Raw genomic sequence first — 20,178 nt, forward strand, 5'->3', positions numbered from 1 at the left:
AGACAAAGCATGTACTTGGTTTAGAGGTCAAGGTCATTCTTTTGACTCTGGGGATGCAAAAGATGTGAACTAAATTTGGGCACAGTGCCTCTGTGGTAAAAAGATTTGATAAGCTGCACATTGTGAATCTAGAACAAAGTCACACCATCTCAGAATTGGATTTCAGTCATACAGAACCAAGATGGAGAGAACTTTCAGCACTCTGAATCTTTGAAGTTCTCCACTTCAGAGTTCTGGAATACTCAGCTATGGAGTATACTGAATGCTAAGATCTGTGTTTGGTTTCTTGGGATTTGGGTCTATGACAAGAGGGCACATGCAGAGTTGAGTCAGAATTCTATTGAATGGCAGAGCAGGTTTAAAGGGTTGTATGGTGTGTGGCTCCCATTTCTCATTTAATATATTTCTGAGGTGTGTGAGAGGAGGAAAACCATAATAGGAGCAGGTTTAAGTCATTTGGCCTATTGACTCTGCCCTGTTGTTGAATCGTGGCCGATATGGTTCTTGCCCACATTTTTATTCGTTCAGATGATGTGGGCATTGCAGGCCAGGCCAAGATTCACTGTCCATCCCTAATTGTCCAGATGGCAGTTGAGTCAACCCCATTGTGTTCTGCCTTCTCCAGTAACTTTTGATTCCCTTTCTAATCAAGAACCTGTCTATCGTCTGTCTTAAAGACACTGTGACTTGGCCCCCACAACCTTCAGTGGCAATGAGTTCCACAGATTCACTTCCTCTGAATAAAGAATTTCTTCTCAGTTGTCTTTTTACTCTGAGGCTATGCTGTCAGGTTCTTGTCTCTCCTAATGGAAACGTCATCTCTGCATCCACTCTATCCAGGCCCCTCAGCTTGCCATAAGTTTTAATGAGATCTCCCATTTGTCCTTCTAAACTTCAAGTGCTGACTCGGAGAGGTCAAACATTCCTCGCATAACAATGAGACAGCAAAGTAACAGCTCCCAAAATAATGTAGTAAAAGATTGCAAAAACTTCAAGTTTAAGTTCCAGTCCAAACATTTGACTTAATTTGGAAAAAAAAGTCTGTTCGTAGAATAAATCTTCAATCTTCAAATTCTGAATCATACATTACAAGGTGAAATGCACTAAGTCCTAAGCAATTGCTGAGTGGTTGTTATTGGAGTTGTAATTTTAATTTTTAGTCAATCAATGATTAACTGGGGATCCAGTTTAAAAAGCTGCAACTGCCTGTTGTTCAGAATAGTGAGATAGATGATGGATTTGAGATTTGGTGAATCTTGTGATCCTGAATAGTAATTTAGTAGTAATCCGCAGTTTTTTCCCAAACTTAGTCTGAATTCAGAAAGTAACTTGTATGTAAAAGCGGAAATGTTGATCCTTATTGTTGTCACAACAGATTTTTACATATTAGTGAGAATGGAACCAAGGACATACTGTCTGATCCTTTTTTAATATTCACCCATGGAATGTCAGTGTTGCTGGGTGGGTCAGCACTTATTGCCCAGCCATTGTTTTCCTTGAAGCTGATGATGAACTACCTTCATGAACTGTTGCATCCTGAGGTCTAGGTACACCTACAATGCTGTTAGAGGGAAGGAACAGCATTGTATTTCCGAGTAAAGTTGATAAGTAGCTTGGAAAGAACTTGAGGGTTGTGATTTATTGTATCTGCTACCCAATGATGGTGATCATGGGTTTGGTAAGTGCTGTTGAAGGAGCTTTGGTTTTCTGCAGAGTAGCAGCTGGTGTACACTGCTTTTAGAACATAGAACAGTACAGCACAGAACAGGCCCTTCAGCCCACGATGTTGTGTCGACCATTGATCCTCATGTATGCACCCTCAAATTTCTGTGACCATATGCATGTCCAGCAGTCTCTTAAATGACCCCAATGACCTTGCTTCCACAACTGCTGCTGGCAACGCATTCCATGCTCTCTCAACTTTTCTGAATGTGCTGGTGGGAGTGATTGTGGATGTGCCTGTCAAGTGAACTTGTTGATAGGCACCACTCTAGCTTCTTGAGTGTTGTTGGAATTGCACTCAACTAGGTAAGTGGAGAGTATTCCGTTACAGTCCTGATTTTGTGCCTTTTAGATGATGGACAGGCTTAGGGAAGTCGGGAGGCCACTTACTGCAAGATTTCTACCTTGTGACCTGCTCTGTAGCCACTGTATTTATATGGCTAGCCCAGCTCAGTTTCTGGTCAATGATAACCAACTGGATGTTGGTGGGGAATTAAATTGTGGTAATGCTATTGTATATTAAGGGGCACCTAACTGCATGTCTGTTTCACCATTTGAGACTTGGATCATGTCTATCTGGATACTGAATAGAAAAGTAGAGCTGATTATGAGAAAAAAAATGGTCTAAGACATAGTTTAGGAAACATTTGGTGTACTTTGTACAGATTTGGGCATTATGATCCCAGAATTTTGTACTATACTGGGCAAGTAAGATTTCAGAATTAAATCTGCCTTATCAAACATTTTTGTTTAATTAGTTAACGGTTCTTCTCTGAGATGACACTGACACGATGCCACAGATTTTCTCTCACATTGGAGGTTTACTACTCCAAAGAAATTTTAAAAAGCTTGTTAAACATGGAAGCCAGACTCTCAGACACAGCAAATAAGTTTCAACTCATTTTTTTAAGATTAGATTACATTCCCTACAGTGGGGAAACTGGCCCTTCGGCCCAACAAGTCCACACCGCCCCTTGATATATCCCACCCAGACCCATCCCCCTATAACCCACACACCCCTGAATACTATGGGCAATTTAGCATGGCCGATCCATCTAGCCTGCACGTTTTTGGACTGTGGGAGGAAACCGGAGCACCCGGAGAAAACTCACGCTGATACGGGGAGAATGTGCAAACTCCGCACAGACAGTCGCCCGAGGCTGGAATTGAACCTGGGTCCCTGGTGCTGTGAGGCTGCAGTGCTAACCACTGAGCCACCGTGCCACCCCACTCCTGCAGCTGTGCATTAGAGATGCATTTCCAGAGAAATTGCACTCTTATCTCACCTCTTCAGAGTTCTATTTAACTGATTCCTTTGCTTTGCTGTTGATTGTGGAGAAAATTTGATTAATCTTTCCAATTCTGCTGATATGACCATTCTCCTTTTCTAATAATTTTCAGATTTTTAACCAAACTCTCCTCATTTGAAATTTCACAAAGTAAACTCTTCTGCCCAGGTGGCTTGTCTCCTTAGCTTCTACTTGGAGGTAACGCAACATGCTTTTAAACCCCATGCTGGTGCCTTCTGAACAGAACTGAAAACAAAGCTAAATGGCCTTGCATGTGTACTGTACTTGACGTAATCCCATATGCACCATAAGATATAGAAGCAGAATTAAGGCCATTTGATCATGGCTGATATGTTTATTCAACCCTATTCTCCTGCCTTCTCCCTGATACCCTTGATCCCTCGTAATCAAGATCCTACTTATCTCTGCCTTAAATACACTCAATGACACGGCCTCCAAGCCCTCTGCAGCAATGCATTCCACGGATGAACTATCCTCTGGTTGAAGAAATTCCTCCATCTCAGTTCTAAGTGGTCACCCTTCACTGAGTCTGTACCGTCAGGTCCGAGTTTCTCCTAGAGGAAACAACATCTCCATGTTCACTGTGTATCTTGGTCTCTCCATGTTCCATAAGTTTCAATCAGCTCTTCCCTCATCTTTATGAACTCCTAGTACAGACTCTGAGTCCTCAGCCACTCCTCATATGACAAGCCCTTCATCCCCAGGATCATCTTTGTAAAACCACCTCCTCTGGACCCCCAAAGCGCCAACACACCATTCCTTAGGTACAGGGCTGAAAACTGCTCAATATTCCAAATGCAGTCTGACCAAAACCTTGTATAACCTCAGCAGTACATCTGTGTTCTTGTATTCTAGACCTTTTGGACCCTAGGCCTTCCTAACTGCTAACTGAAACTGCATGCGAAGTAACAGAATCTTGAACTAGGACTCCCAGTTGCTTTGTGCTTCGGGTTTCTGAAGCCTTTCATCATTTAGAAAATAGTCTGCTTTTTTTCTTCCTACCATAGCGCATAACCTCTCTCTCTTTCCCATATTGTATTCTTTCTGCAAGCTCTTTGCCCTCTTGCCTGGTACGTCCAAGTCCTTCTGCAATCACCCTGCTTACTCAACAGTACCCACCCCTCCACTTTTCTTTGTATCATAAGCAAACTTAGCAACAACATCCTCCGTTCCTTGCTCCAGATCGTTAATGTTTAACATGAATACTTGTGGTCCCAACATGGACCCCTGTGGAATTCCACGAGTCACTGGCTGCCATCCTGAAAAAGACCCCTTTATTCCTCCCACTCTGCCTTCTGCCATTCAGCCAGCCCTCCGTCAATACCCGTACCTTGCCACTAACACCATGGGCTCTTATTTTATTTAGCAATATCCTGTGAGGCTTTCTTGAAATCCAAATAGATTGCATCCACTGGCTCTCCTTTGTCCAGTTTGCTCATTTACCTAAAAGAATTCTAACAGATTTGTCAGGCATCACCACCTATTGATGAAATCATTTTGACTCTGCCCTATTTCACTGTGCACTTGGAAGAAAACAACAATCTCATCCTCAATAATGGATTGTAAAATCTTAGCAATGACCAAGATCAGGCTAACTGGCCTGTGGTTTCCCATCTTCTACTTTCTTTCCTTCTTAAACAGGGGTTTTACATTTTTCCACTTTCCAAGCCTCTTGGACCCTCCCTGACTCCAGTGATTCCTAAAAGATTGCCACCAATCCCTCTACAATCTCCTGAGCTATCTCCTTCAGAGTTCTGGAGTATAACCCATCTGCCTGGGTGATTTATACACCTTTCAGCTTCCCTAGCACCTCTTTAGTGATGACTGCTACGTTCACTTCTGCCCCCAACTCTCTCGAAGTTCTGATATATTGCTGGTATCTTCTACTCTGAAAACTGATGCAGAATAGCTGTTTGGTTCCTTCGTCATTTCTTTGTTTCCATTACAACCATCCAGCTTCGTTTTCCAGTCGTCCAATGTCCACTCCTGCCTCTCTTATCTTTCGAATATCTTTTTAAAAAATAAATTTGCAATCTTTTATATTGCTAGCTCACTCTTAGATTTCATCTTCTCCACCCCTCACTCTCCACCCATTGCTTTTTCTTTTTGTTATCCTCTGGTTTTTAAAGGCTTTCTAATCCTTTGGTTTCCCACTAATCTTCACCACATTATGCTTTTTGTTTTGATCTTGTGCTGTCGTGGTCTTCTCTTGTCAGCCACGGTTGCCTGATCCTCCCCTTAGCATGTTTTGTCCTTGGGATGAATTTCTGTCATGCTTCCCAGATTACCCCAGAAATTCCTGCTGGACTGCCCTTCCAATTATCTCTGGCCAGCTCCTCCCATGACTTTAGTTAGCTTTATTTGATTGTAACAGTGTTAAATTTGATTAAATCTTCTCTCACTAACTACAGGGTGAATTCTGTCATACTAAACCACTGATCTCTAGGGCTTTCTTCACCTTCAGCTCCTTAATTAATTCTACCTCATTACGTTTCACTAAGTCCAGAATTACCCATTCCCTAGTGGGCTGTACCATAAGTTGCTCCATAAAACCATCCAGTTGACATTCCACAAACACTTTTTCTTGAAATCTGCTATCAACCTGATTTTTCCTAGTCCACCCGCATATTGAAGTCCTCCATAATAATTATAATAGTGCCTTTCCTTCCTGCCTTTTCTACCTCCTGATTTCTCTCCCCAGCATCTTGACTACAGCTAGGAAACCTGTTCCATCGGGGCCTTTTCTGTTTGTAGTTCCTCAACTCTACACACAGATTCTACTACACCTTCTAAGTCTATATAACTTCATATTTCATATCGTTTTAATTTCATTCCTTAGTAACAAGGAATCCCTGTCCCCTCTGCCTGTTATTTTAATGGGGTATGGATTTTTAGTTCCTGATACCCACAGCATCATACCTGTCCATTTTAATCTATGCTACAAGCTTACTTACCTTGTTGCACACTTTTTAAGTACAACATCCTCAATCCTGTGACTGCCCTCCTTCTCATTATTGACCCCTTATCTGCTGTGCCCGAAGTTAAAATCCTGACCCTTGCCATACACTGTCCTATTACTTGCTGTGGAAACTTTAACTTGCACTCACCACCACCACCTCACAATTTAGTTTAAAGCCTTATCTAAAGCCTTCCTTACACGATTTGCCAGAATCTGGTAAGACTCTGGTCCCAGCGTGATCCAGATGGAGCTAGTCCCGTCAGAATAGCTCCCACTTTTCGCAATACTGATGCCAATGTCCTGTGAATTTGAACCTGTCCCTCCCACACCAATCTTTGACCCATGCGTTTACCTCTTTAATCATGTTTACCCTGTGCCAGTTTGCTCATGGCTCAAGTAGTAATCCAGAGATTATTACCTTTTTTGGTTCTGCATTTTAATTTAGCCCTAGCTGCTCTTCCCTTATCAGGACCTTTTTCCTCTTTGTACCTGTACAGTCAGTACCTATGTGGACCATGACAGTTGTATCTTTCTCCACCATTCCAAGTTTCTCTGCAGCCGAGATGAGAGATCCTGAATTCAGGTACATAGCTGTCAGGACTGCTGGCCACAAGAGTGTCTATTCCCTTGACTATACTATCCCCGCTTATAACTACACTTCTCTCTCTCTCCCTCTTGAATGGCTCCCTGTACTAGTGCTGTGGTTAGTTTGCTTATCTTCCTGCCACATGAGCAAGAATCTCAAACCAGTTAGACAAGCTCAAGGGCTGAGGCTCCTTCAGCATTACCTCCTGGATCCCTTTACCTGCCTTGGTCACACCCTTCGTTCCTTACCACTGACTGAATTTGAGGTAATTAATCTAAGGGGTGTGACTACTTCTTGAAACAGTGTTAGGTAACTGACCCCTTCCCTTGTCAGTGTCCAAAGGTCAGAATCCAGCATCCCTCTTTGCCTTGGTTCTTAATTTGATTGATTTTTTAAAAATTTGTACTGATCTAAGTATTTACCTTGTTTCTGAAATCAACATAATATTATTTAGTCTAATTAGTAGCACTCAGCAACCAAGGAACTTATGTTTTACCTTTGTCATTCTTTTGTGCTGGATCCCTGATCCTGGGCTTCAATTTATTCTTGTTAAAATAAAACACCTTACAAACTATGAACCAAACGAAACCAAGAGGAAAAAAAAGCACCTCTCCTCTGCATGAATTCCCATATTGCCATCAAATTCTCTATGTACTCAGTTGGGCGGTGTCTCACTCTGGATGTGATCTCTCCTCCTTGACTGTGCAAAGCTTACTCATCCTTCCCAAGCATACTTTCTGAAGAAGTCTGACTGAACTTGAAACATTAACTGTTTCTCTCACCACAATGCCAGACCTGCTGAGTTTCTCCAGCATAAATTAAATTTGAATTCCAGCATTCATAATATTTTGCATCTATTTGAGTGTAAACATATTTTTGTTAACACCAGAGGGGCCTCAGTCACCTGCTTTGGAAAAATATTGAATTTAATCACTATGCTGCAAAGGCACTCTCTCCTGTCAGAGGAAGTAGCCAACACCCACCTTCCTCTATTTTGAAATCCCAGTTACTAAAATGATAATACATATAATTTACACACATCATCATAGTATTTAAGTTTAGGAACAACATTGGAGTTGCAATTTTACTTCCCATCTTTCAAAAGGATGTAGACCATGTTAGCAAGACTAGCAATTCTCTTTAGTTGACTTTAAACAAAGTGGCTTGCTCAGCTTTTTCAGAGGGCAGTTAAGAGTCATTCTCTTTGCTGTGGATCTGAACTAGTATATAGGCCAGACCAGGCAAGGATGGTAAACCTCCATCCCCCAAGTGCATTGGTCAACCAGACATGTTTTTACAAAAATCAGCAGTAGTTTTGTGGCCACCATTTAACTGAATTTAAATTCTCTTTGCTGTGGGATTTGAAGCTGTGCCCACAGAGTATTATCTTGGGCCTCTGGATTACTAGTCGCCATAAATTGAATGCTTACTGTGACAGCAGGCAGATAATGCAAGTATCAAATGCTTGGGGGGAAATGAGAGTTTAAGTGGGCAGTTAAAATATGTGGTGGGAGAGATGGAATTATTCAAAGTTCAGATGTCATAGAGAAATTAAAACTGTAAGATTAGTTCTGCTAATGGGTAAATTGGTTGTAAACCTGAATTAAGGATCGGCATTAAAACTACAAAGTGAGTAGTTGGAACAAATGATCTTGCTCATAATTCCCCAAATATGGAATGCATTATCATCATTGCCTATTAAAGTTGAGTTAATAACAATTAAATCAAAATCGTGCTTAAAATGTGAAAACTTATTTCTGCTGAGTTAATTCTGTCCTAAAACACACTTTTTAAGCAAACTCGGATAGATTGGAAGAATTGACTTGTAGATGTGTGGTGGCTGTTTTTGGTGAATTGCTTTAGCATTGGATTGTCAGCACAAACTAATAAATGGTCCTGATAACGAAGATTGGACTATCTTATCGAAAGTTGTCTTTTGAAACAATTACCTACATTACTTGGGGCACAAAGTATTATTGCAGAGATACCACAGGGTTCTTTGCTACCATTCTAGAACTGCTGTCTCAACAATGAAGCTTGCAAGGCGTCTGACCAATTGTTTTTATGCCATAGTTTTAAAAAAAAACTTTTCAAGAAAAATTGAAGCCTGAAGTGTGTATCTTATTTCTGCAGTGCTTTTGGGCGAGAAATGCTGAAAAGAAATGTTGGTGTTGTGGTGGTTGGATTTCCTGCTACTCCAATAATTGAATCCCGAGCCAGGTTTTGTGTATCTGCTGCTCACACCAGAGAGATGCTGGATACAGTAAGTTTTCTTTGTTTTAAAACTAATCTCTTTCCTTACAGACTAGTTGAGAATAAATTTTGTATTTATACTGTTTTCAGTTCTGGTTGTGTTTCATCACTGAAGTGACCTCTCATTCCAAATGTTCTTAATATCATTCAATTCACTTGAAATAATGTTCAAGCCTTTTTGCAGGAGCCAATCCCTTAAATTGAGTTGTAATAGAAGGTGCATCCTTTCAATATTGATTTTCACTGTGTAACATTAAGATATCAGATTTCCTAAATCTTGTATATTAGCTACAAAAGGCAGTGATAATCATCTTTTGTTTAATATCATCAAAGCTTCTAATTGGAAATGAACATGGTGTTGCAAGTTATTTAGCTAATAAAAGGTTTAATTTGATACTATAATTGCTATACAAGGACAGTTTCTCAAGTTTTATTTCATAGCTAAATAGGCATAATAAATTCTTGAATTTGGAGGCATGATTTGAGAAGTTAAATACCTTGATTTGTTCTTAGTTTCCCCCCCCGCCACCATCCCAAGATGGCTCCAAGCACTCTTATCTTGCAACCGTAATGTTGTGTTCCATGTGAACTTTATGCATGAAAAATTGGCTCTTCCTAATCTCGGGACATCCCAGCTGAAATAATTGTGTGGTTGCTGTTGTAATGTTACAAACAGCAGCCAGTTTGAGCACAGCAAGCTTTCTCAAATAATGATGTGGAAATAACTGGATAATCTGTTTTCTCTTGAAGCTTAATGGTTGAGGGATAGATATTGGCCAGGATGTGAGCAAAAGCATCTTTTGCATTCACCTAAGATCCTATCAGGCTTTGTTTAGATGTCTTATCAGAAAAATTACATTTCTACAGTGAAACATTCCCACAGCTGTGCCCTGAAGCATCAGTGTGGAATTCAAAGGGCAGATTATAGAATTGAAGCAAATGAGCCTAATTAGGGGGGAGCGAACAAAACAGATACAAAACTGAGACATGAAGAACTGTTCAATGGTTACGCTAAAGTAGACTGAGAGCTGAAAGTAATGTAATTTGAGTGAAATGCCCAAAGTGGAGCGAGATTAAATTTGAGGGTAATAGAGCAGGAGGGGTGAGTCTGTGAAACAGTTTGAAAGTGAGAATTTTAAATTTGAAACGCAGAGGAACAGCCGCCTATTATGGGTTGGTAAGTAGTCGGTAATTATTGAGGTAGGAGTCATTTTCTGGTATTGTACAAATGCCCTGAGTGACTGTGTGTCTGAAACTCTTGATGTCTGTCCCTTTTTATGAATCATCGAATCTTGTGCAAGTTACTGTTTAATGACATTTTCTTTTTGGGCACTTCATTGTTGCTGTTCTATTGTTGAATGACATTTACAGAGTCAAATGCTGAGCTACGGTAACTGTGTTTTTAGAAATGCTGTTGAAAGGGTTAAAAACTGGGTATGTTTTTAAGCAATTACTTTGAAATACTTAACTAATGAAACACTTAAGCTTTCTAATTGAGATTTTAGGCCAAAGATGAAAGTTAGTCAAACAACCTAACTCCCTAAGGACCAAGTACCTTAACATTGAAAATATATTACCAGTATTCCTACAAGTGTGCACTCCTAAATTATATTCTCTTTGTAGTTTTGCAATCACATGGTGTTTGATTTTAAATTAGAAACCTATTATCCTGAATTTCATTTTAAAAAACTTCACATTTTATTTAAACAAAATATTAAATCACTACCACATGGTCGTGGTAATTTTCTCCTACTACACAGTTTGAATTTAGGGTTTCAAGCATTTGTGCTAAAGTTTCAAGATTCATCGAATGAGCCTCATATAATTGTCAAAAGATGTAATCAGCTATATTTAATTGATATGCACTTAGACGAACTGTTCATTCCATTTTTGTATTGTTACATTTGAGAAAGTGCAGAGTCTGGCTGTTTTGCTTTGCTTTACTTTTGATTATGCCCCATAATTTCCCACTTGTCAATAGCCAATTCTGATTATGAAGGGGCCTCTTTTTGAAATGTCTCTTTACTGTCTTAAAAGAAAGTAAGATTTTTGCAGCAATAACATCAGATAGTGAGAGAGGAGCTATTCTGTATGCTTCATTATTTCACCATAAATTGGGCTCGGTGAGAAAATTACAGTTGCAAAACCTGATCCCACAAATGTGTGATAGAAACGGAGAAAATAGAACCTTCTCCCATCATTCATTACAATCATGACTGAATGACCCAGATGGATTTTTATGACAGTTGACCATGTACACTATTTCCAGATTTATGTCTGACTCTAGTCTGAAAGGAAGATCGTAGGTATTAATTGATTACCTTATGGCCTTATCTGTCTTCTGTTAAAGTTACACTCTTAATAATAAATTGCTGCTGTTTAAGTTATAAACTTGGTGTTCAAGATCTGTTATAAAGTTTGGTTAGGAACAGTTGAGCAATTTTGAGGGTCTTCATTTTAATTTTACCATGCCTGATTTAGTTTGACTTGCAATCCCTGTGATGTAATATTTGAAACTAACTTCCAATTACTAAATTGCTTGGAAGGCTTTTATAATGAGTCTTGAGACTTGGGTCTTAATTGCCAAGGCCCTATCTTGACCACCTCAAATTTATCTAGTTTGTGTAGGTGAGGGTCTTCAGGTTTTTAATATTTATTTGCAGATTTCATCATTTTGTTGAATGCTATGTTCAATTCTAAGCACTAAAAGTTTAAAATTGTATTGTTTGAGCAATATGTCATTGTTTCTTCAGCATATGAAATACTGGATATTTACCAGCTTAGAAACTAATCTAAAATTTCAGCAATAAAGTGAATTTTGTTTAGCGGTTGTGAGCCAGTTCAAAATCTGTGGAGCAGTTCTGAAATAATTTCTCATGTTCCATCAATGTTTTTAATTATTGATTTAATTTCACTTGGAAGCACTCTGCAATGTGTGAATGTTGGGCTTTGATGCATCTCTAAATTATTGGTCAATATTTTCCCTGGACTCCTCCATTGTACTGCTAACCTCCCTGGTGCAAGCTCCATAGCTCTTTCCAAGACTTATCTATGCTGTTGTATCATACTTGCAGATGCTCACATTACCCTGCTGCTTAAAATTAGACATACTTAAAATTTTGTTTGCCTTCCCACCAATAACAGTTTTACTTTATAATTGTAGCCCAAATGTTAATCTAAAAATAATGATATGCAAAGCAAGGGAGTGTTCCTTTGTCCTAGCCAATATTTTATCCCCTAACTAATTTCATTTTAAATGAAAAACTTCGTTTAGCATCATAATGATTGTTTGGAGCTATTTGTGTGCAAATTGGCTGCCACATTTTCAAAATTATGTATCTGTACTAAAGCCACTGTCTGAATAGATCCTGTAGGTTTTTCTTAACCATTTGGATGCCACAAACAAGATAAGTCAGCTGCTTATTTGAGATCTTCTGAGACTAACTTTGGGAGTGAGGAGTGTAGTCTGATTAGAACAACCTGGCCAGTCACATCTTTGGTCATTACTACTGTTGTATATTTCTTTTTAAAGAACTGACATCTGATCAGGAAAACAGTTCATTGAACATTGTTTAATATTCTAATATTTTTACCTTTGGTTTTTTTAGGTTTTAAAAGTAATAGGAGAAGTTGGTGATCTCTTGCAGTTGAAATATTCACGACACAAATTGGACCCTTTACTTGACTGTCCATTTGATGAAACCATGTATGAAGAAAACAAAGACTGAGCTGTGCCCTAGTTGGACGAATGTTTGCTAGTCCAAATTTCTCTTTTCAGTTAGATACCACTCTGCTTCTTTGTGCTTCAAATTTTCACACCTATTTATATTTTTTAAAACCCAAGCTGAACTTGAAGGTGTTGAATAAGTACTCGTTCACTAAAATCATTTTGTGTTTTGTTACCTGGAGCTACGTATGCAGCTTTTCAGCATTGATTTTATTTGCTGAGAAATCAAAAGAACGTGCATTTGCTTCTCCTGAAAGTTTCTCCCCTTAAACTTTGTCAACAATAAGCTACTACACGAATATAATCAGTTTATTGGCAAGATGGAGCCACTGTTCACAAGTATGAAATCTGAATCTTTTTGGAATGGTTTGAGTAACTCCATACATACCACATTCCTCTTTCCTCCCTCCACACAAGATTTTTCTTCCAAATGTATTTGCTAACTATGCTGGGCTTGGTCTTTCATATAATTGGTGCAATAAGAATCTTCAAAAGGTGAGGTGTGATGGTGGCTTTGAAAAGCTGTTTAGAATAACTTGCAATGATCCAATTCATTTTATGTTTCTGTTCACATACAAAGAGACCAATTAAAAACTCCTGAGGCTAAGGCTGATGGTGACTAGCCCTGAATTGCCAATTAATTAATGGTCGCCAAAAATAGCACAGATTCTCTGTACAACTGTTTAGGTTGCTTTTAACTCATTTCAAAGGTGCTCCCTCCCCTCAGCTTCACAAAATCTTTTTTAAATTTAGTCCACTTGTGTGTGCAATTTAGCATTCAAAGTACAGTTGATTACAACTACCAATATAAAGGTAATGCTAGAAGTTTTTAAAATCTGAAATGAAATTTTGAAAATGTGTATGGAGTTTGAAAGCTGGACCTTTATCTCAAACAATGGAATCTTTGGACATTAAGTAGGAAATTAGGGTTTTGTTTATATCTTTGTTCTGGGAATTTTATTTGGAGATTGTGGTAACTTAATTTACCTGTATATTAAAAATCTCAAATTTCACCCAAAATTGAAATCATCAGGTCACCACCGCCTCTTGAGCCGTATAATCTAAGAGCCCAAATAATGCAACAAAACAATTCCTCATCTTCCTCCTTTCCACTCCCTAGAAGATTTATTTCACTAGTAGCCACTGAAATGTGAGAACACCCTTATCTGAAACAGAAAAAAATTTCTACCATGCCTATAAAAGAAGTATGTTACAGACACTCCTTTTAGTATGTATCCACGCATGAAAAGTGATGCAGTTGAGCTTCATTCAATGGTACATAGCCTGACTCAGAGGGAATTGATACATTACTCCGCTGTCAGGTAGTATTTTCAATATTTGTTATTGCATCTGTTGGTTTTACTGTGGGAGAGGGGAAGGAGGATTGTTACAATTTCAGCATTTTTTTCCTGTACAAGGTATTGCTGGATGAAAATGAAGTTTTCTGTAAAAAAGAAAATTAACAGAGCTCCATGTTCCAGATCTTGTATTCGATATTAGGTTTATCATTGCGGCCAAGCACTGAAAATTTAGGCCATGTGTGTCTTTGTTTGTGATTTGTAATACTGGAAGGAGTTTTTGCACATAGCTGTATGACTATTCCAAATTCTTTCAGATTTGGAGTAAATGGCCACAGGTATGGTCTCTGCGCAAATAATGTAGATGTTGCCGTAAATGCTTCACAGGCAGTTGGTATGTCTGCAGAATTCTGCATCTTTTAGCACGTCCATAAACTTAAAACATAAAGGGAATGCACTGTGGCATGTTTGTAAGTGTACTAGCCACTGGTTTAGCCTGTAAGAGATTGCATGAAAGTGAGAGGTAGTGCTGGAGGTTGAGAAATGCCCTCCGATGTTGAATGTACTGGTAGTGTACCCATCATTCCTGTATTGTATGTTTAGTTGCCAGACCTCAGGAATAGTCCTTATTATTCTGTTTATAACAAGTGGATCTCTAGTAACTTGATTGTTAAATGTACTGTGCAGTCAGCGTGATGTTGATACTATATTGTCCAGTGAACCCCTCCTGAAACACATGGATTTTGGGTGAGGACAGGATCATGCAACCTACTCGCCTCAAAATTCACTTCTGAGGTGTGTGTATTGAAGGTTGGTGCTTTGGGTGAGGTACCAGAGAACCGCTATTGCCTGTGAAGTTAAACCCCATTATAGTACAAATCCATGCTTTAATTATGAAAAGAGCTAGAAGAGCGGGAAATTGAGGCCACAGATTTGCCAGATAGTTGGCTATGCCAGGGATGGAGAATAAAAATGATCTTGCAACTCATTTCCCCCTCCCCCAAATTTGAATTGACTGTGTAGTATTTCACTTGTCATGATAAGGAAAATGCTGGTGAATCCTAAAGTTCCAGATCCAATGCCATCATCATGTTCTTTTTCTTATTTCAAATCAGCAATTTGAAATCGCTCCACTTCTTATTTTTCTAACTCCAGATCAGTTCAAGCATATTACACATCTCACTGAACTTTAAGGGATGACATACCATGTGAAATACTTGTAACTTTTTGTACTAAAATATGCAATCAAGAATTGTTTCGTTATTGATTGGGTTCCTTTTTCTGCTTAAATTGACTTAAGCAGCAGATCATTGTAAGCAAATGCAGCTTTAGTTTCTCTAGGGAAGTATTCACTTTTGTTTTTAAGGAAAAAAAGATTTAATATAATTATTGTACTATTAAAATGTAGTTTGAGTTCTCCATGTTTCAAGCTATGTTCATGAGCTGTCACTAAGGCTGCTTATGTAACATATTCTAAATGGTGCTTTCATTATTAAATAACTCTGGATCAATCAGTTAAATTAATTATATAATTATGTTCTCATAGTTCTGCTATTCCAAATTAATATTGTTTCTTTCTCCTCTTGCTAGGAAGGCATAGTTATAGTTATTACACTTCTTTATTCTATCTAGTTTTTTGCTCATTACTCTTGCCCCAAGCAAAGTATTACTATAGAGTCAGTTGTTGTTTTCCAGCTGCTTTACTGCAAGTCCTATAAATTTTCTTTTTGCAATGCGATACCAACTTCTGATGCACTTTCTCAACCACACCTTCTACATTTCAGTTTTGTCTGCTATATTTTGATTGGCTTTTGAATTCTATAGCAAGTTTGTCTCTTCCCCCCCCACCCAACTTTGCATTTGGAAATATCACCAGCTTTTGAGTGCAGTTTGCTATTAAACATAAACTTGTCATTAGAGAGGAGTTAATTTGAAATGTAATGTCCAGTTGACTTGCAAAAAGGAGAAATCTGTTCACGCTTGCTCATCTACATTGAAGCTTTCCACCTGATCTTGACTTTTTATAAGCTTTGTACATTGTAAAAGGTGTGATTGCTTATTGTCTCCTTTTAAGATTAATATGTAAGTATCCTTTCTGTTTAAATGCATAACAATTAAGCATTCCTATGAAAGTCAGCTTGACACTGATAGAGCAGGTTCCCTATGCAAAGTATTTTTTTACAAGTAAACAGCAACGGTTCAGTAAACAATGCTGGAAGAACATTTATTTTCCACCTTCAACTTCCTTGATAGCATTTGTTTGTAGCTGAAAAAGTTTCTCATTTCTGGCTGTAGAAATACAGATTTGGTTTTCTATTGATTATGGTCATTGTCATTTCCACTTGGGCATCAAATATGCAATGGCCACACTTTCTGGAAAATCCTATCAGAGGGTATGCTGGGAGAAAAAAAAAATTCCTCGGTAATCTGTCAGAGCAGCTAGTTTAGGGAAATGATGCTTGACCGAGTTTTTAAGAATATAATTTCCAGGTAGTTCCATAAATGCTGTGAACAGATGCAAGCAGCAGCAAGAAATGTCATCCTGCTGCAACATGTTTTCTTTAAACCAGTTTTTTTTTACTGTACATTTTTGACAGCGCATACAAATAATCCTGGCTAACACAATGTCACGAATTTCATGGAAAGTTATATCGGGGGTAATGTGTTAGAGATTGGGAAGGGTACTGCAACATTCTCCCATTTTGCACGTCCATGTAAAAACAAGCTTTCATTTTATCACATCCTTTAATCCTTAATATATTGACACATTACAAAGTATGATTTGCAAATCTCACAAAATCACATTTGAGAGTTCAATGTATTGAAAACTATCTTTTCACTATGATGTTTTATATTTGTGCATTCATAAATCTATCACTGGTCATCAATGTTGCTTTTGACTTTAAGATGACTTTTTTCTCATTGTCCTGTGAATTTTAAGCTCACAAGTGCAGTTATTTTTAGCTGTGTGATCAGGATGCTGCCAATTCCAGACAAGTCAGTGGTTGTACTTAACCAATTGACAGTCAAGGCAGTTATGAAAGACCACACAAGAGACCCTTACATAGGCCTACGGCGTGTTGAAGCTATGCAGACTTTTTGTTATACACAATAGAACTTTTCATAATGTTTGTTTTTTTTAAGAAAAGTTACTTTCCTTGTTGGGGAAATGTCTTTTTTTAAATTGGATGATTCGTTGGAAGCTGATTAACACAAGTTCATGTACTACAACTTCTCTATGTGAGCAGGCTCTAGAAGTGCACCTTTTATTTATCTCCTGAAGATACCATAGTGCACTTGTTAGCATCACAGAGTGCACTCTCAACTCTGCCATGCCGTCATGAAAGGGAAGAGAACAATGTTATATGCCCCCCTCCTGTTAGCCAGCTAATGCCATGGGGAAGGCATGTCTGATTTCTCTGCCAATGAATGGTAATGGTCTTAAGGCATCTGCTGATGGGGCAGCAGTTATCAGGAAATTATTTTGAAAATTTCAGTGCACTGGTTTATCGGTGCAACTAGAGCTTTGAACCTTTTCGTTAATGCATTTAATCTAGTCTTGAAACACTACCAATTGAAACAACAGCTGTAAACTCTGTAATCAGACTGTGGCTACAGAGGCCTGCTGTGCCACCTACTGCAAAGGTAGTTTCAAAATCAGTTGGTCATTTTTCTCACAGGTGTTTTTGCTCACTTGCACTAAAAAAGGACTGTTCAATTTAAGAATTAAACATATCTTTTCCCAATGTTTCATATCGGCTGCCAATGCATAGTCTTCTCTTAAACTGTTTTGAGGAAAAGGAAGACTATTACGTCTTAATGCCGATAGGTCAGGATTGTACTGGTTTGCACTCTTCAGGCACGAAAAGACTTCTCCAACTTCCTTAAAGTAAAGGAACTGCTTCTTGCAGGGCGGACCAAGAAGGGCACTGTAAAGTGGTGTGTAATCAGGATGTGGATTGCTGGATACATTGTGGGAGTCTCAACTGTGAACTGCAGTAGTGCCTTGTTAAGTAGCATATTGTTGAGTTTTATTTAGTTTGTGAACTGGAATATTAGAAAAGGAAGAGAAGAAATTGAATGCCAGTCTCTCTCTCTCTTTTGTACTGTACCATGTTAGATACCAAACATACTCGGACGTATCTGCTCAACATAATGACTTGATTTATTGTTGGATTTAAAAGGTTGATGCTCACTTGTGGCATTGTGTTGATGTTTGGACAGTGTTGACTATAGTTATGCAAACCAATATGTATCACAGGAATGTCTGAGTAATTAACCTCTTCCTGTGTTCTGGTGTTGCTAAAGTAAGGCATGTGAAGTATTTCTAATAGGACCAGATAAATACTAATGTTGACTTTGCTGCTGACATAGCAGTATTTTACCCATTTGTAGAGGTAGCAAGGATTTTGTTATAACTTACGTTCAGTTTGCTTTTCTGTTGAAAAACAGGATGACCTTTGCCTAAATGCAATTTAAGAACATAAATGTATGCCTTTGGAATACTAATTTTTGCCAATTTTGATGCCCACAATGCTCCCTGGATTATAAATTAGTATCTTGATTTGTCATTGTGTGCTGTGGTAGATAGTGTCGAGCTATAGATGCAGTTCCGTCATTTTAAGCAATCTTTGAACTTATTGCAAGAAATCAAAACATCCATTTGATAAAGTGCTGTATATTCTGTGAACATATTGTAAAATCAAAGGCAGAACCACCTTTATTCAAATGTGATTTTGCTGCATATTTTGTACTAAGCTTCCTAATAACTTTGGCTTCAGATTAGGAATGATTTTGTTTGTCACTTAAATCAAGGCCAAGAAAAGAGTTCTTAGTGTGTTCTGAAAATGATAAAACACAAATCTCCGAACTGGCATACAGCCAGCCTAATATAACCATGTTCATGACACTCGATTTAAGGATAAAATGAAATTTGGTTAATTCTTGTGTTTTGAAAAATTTTTTTTAGAAAATGGTGATGGAAAGATCCTCTTTGCCTTATCTCCGTTTTTCTCATTGATTTGGTTAATAATTACTTAATTTTAGTTGTGATTGTATGAATTTTAATCTGGAATGACTGAAGGTTGCATTGATGTTTGTAACAAAAGTCTCTACATTTTTGCCCGGGATAGTAGAAAATCCAATATTTATTGAGAATTTGGAAATCCTAATGAGTGACTTTGCCCCTTCTCTTTTTGTTGTTGGATGGAGGGTAGCAGTGGGAAGAAATGAAGTTGCCCTTAGAAATTCTGTCTGCCTCTGCACGTTTCAGCAGTCAAATGTTTCAATTTGGTTCGCTTTTCACATTTGAATGATCTTGGTCCCAGTGGTGGAATACCATTTGCAATGTATTATAAATGCAAATTAATATCCCTTACTATTTCTGTACATATCCTATTCTTTTGTACATGAGATGTTATAAGTGTACTTTTTGATGGGACTCAGTGCAGTAGTGTTTTATATTGGAACCTTGTCTGCCTTTTACCTTGAATGTGGTTTTACTATATCATTGGTTTATGAAAGTGTAATTTATTCATGCATTCTGGTGCATGTTGAAAACACTGGAGAATCGATAACTGCTTGAAAAGTCAACTGAAATGTATGTTCTAAATAAAAACTTTCAATATGTTTTGCGTTATGTCATTTATACAGAATGGGTTTGTACTGTATGAAGACGCTTGCACTTCATCTCTATTGAAGCTTTTGCCACTACCTGTCCAATCCAGAAAGTTCTGTGTAACATTGTTTTCCATTGTCATTTTTGCAGTGTTAAAGACCACTCATTTTGATATGTTGTAAAAGTTTATTTTGGGGGGAAAATAACCATCCAGTAAATTTTTACTTTTAACACAGAGAAGGTTTTCTGTCTTCAGTGTAGTTTTTGCACCAAGTGTAGACATAGCTGTGGCTTACATTCTGCAACCTAAACTTTTTTTTGCCACAGTGTAGTAACCTAATTTGATATGGCAAGCAGGTGTATGTATAGGTGGTTAGACTAACAGAATATCTCATTGTATCATCAGCTCCTTATTCTTAATGTTTTGATTCCTTCATCTGCCCCAATCTTTTCCATGGCTTTATATTTTTCGCAAACTAGTTCCAGTTCAAGAATGATGCTCCTTCATCAGAACTGTGACCTATTTCTCTGTACACAAGCTGTCAGATTTGCTAAGGGTTTTCAACATTTTGTTTTCTTCTAATCTCCCAAACGATGACATGTTTTCAATTAATATGTCATCACTTGTAGGGAAGAAGCACCATCTGAAGATGAAGCCGTTCTTTGTGCTTGCCTCATGTACTCGTTTGTAATGCAGGATGTGGGC

The 20,178-nt window shown here is 38.2% G+C and overlaps 1 protein-coding gene across 1 annotated transcript in view; it reads left to right on the forward strand.

Annotated features, from left to right (window-relative positions):
- sptlc2a (serine palmitoyltransferase, long chain base subunit 2a) overlaps nucleotides 1-19,483 on the forward strand; it is a 126,411-nt gene extending 106,928 nt beyond the window's left edge. Inside the window, exons 11-12 of the mRNA XM_048537601.2 lie at nucleotides 8,711-8,840; nucleotides 12,439-19,483. Of these exons, the coding sequence (XP_048393558.1) occupies nucleotides 8,711-8,840; nucleotides 12,439-12,558 (250 nt within the window). The 3' untranslated portion in view covers nucleotides 12,559-19,483. The remainder of the gene's footprint in view (nucleotides 1-8,710; nucleotides 8,841-12,438) is intronic.
- The last annotated feature ends 695 nt before the right edge of the window (nucleotides 19,484-20,178 follow it).

This window comes from Stegostoma tigrinum, chromosome 10 (assembly GCF_030684315.1).
Source record: "Stegostoma tigrinum isolate sSteTig4 chromosome 10, sSteTig4.hap1, whole genome shotgun sequence".
In the NCBI taxonomy this organism is placed as follows: Eukaryota; Metazoa; Chordata; class Chondrichthyes; order Orectolobiformes; family Stegostomatidae; genus Stegostoma; species Stegostoma tigrinum.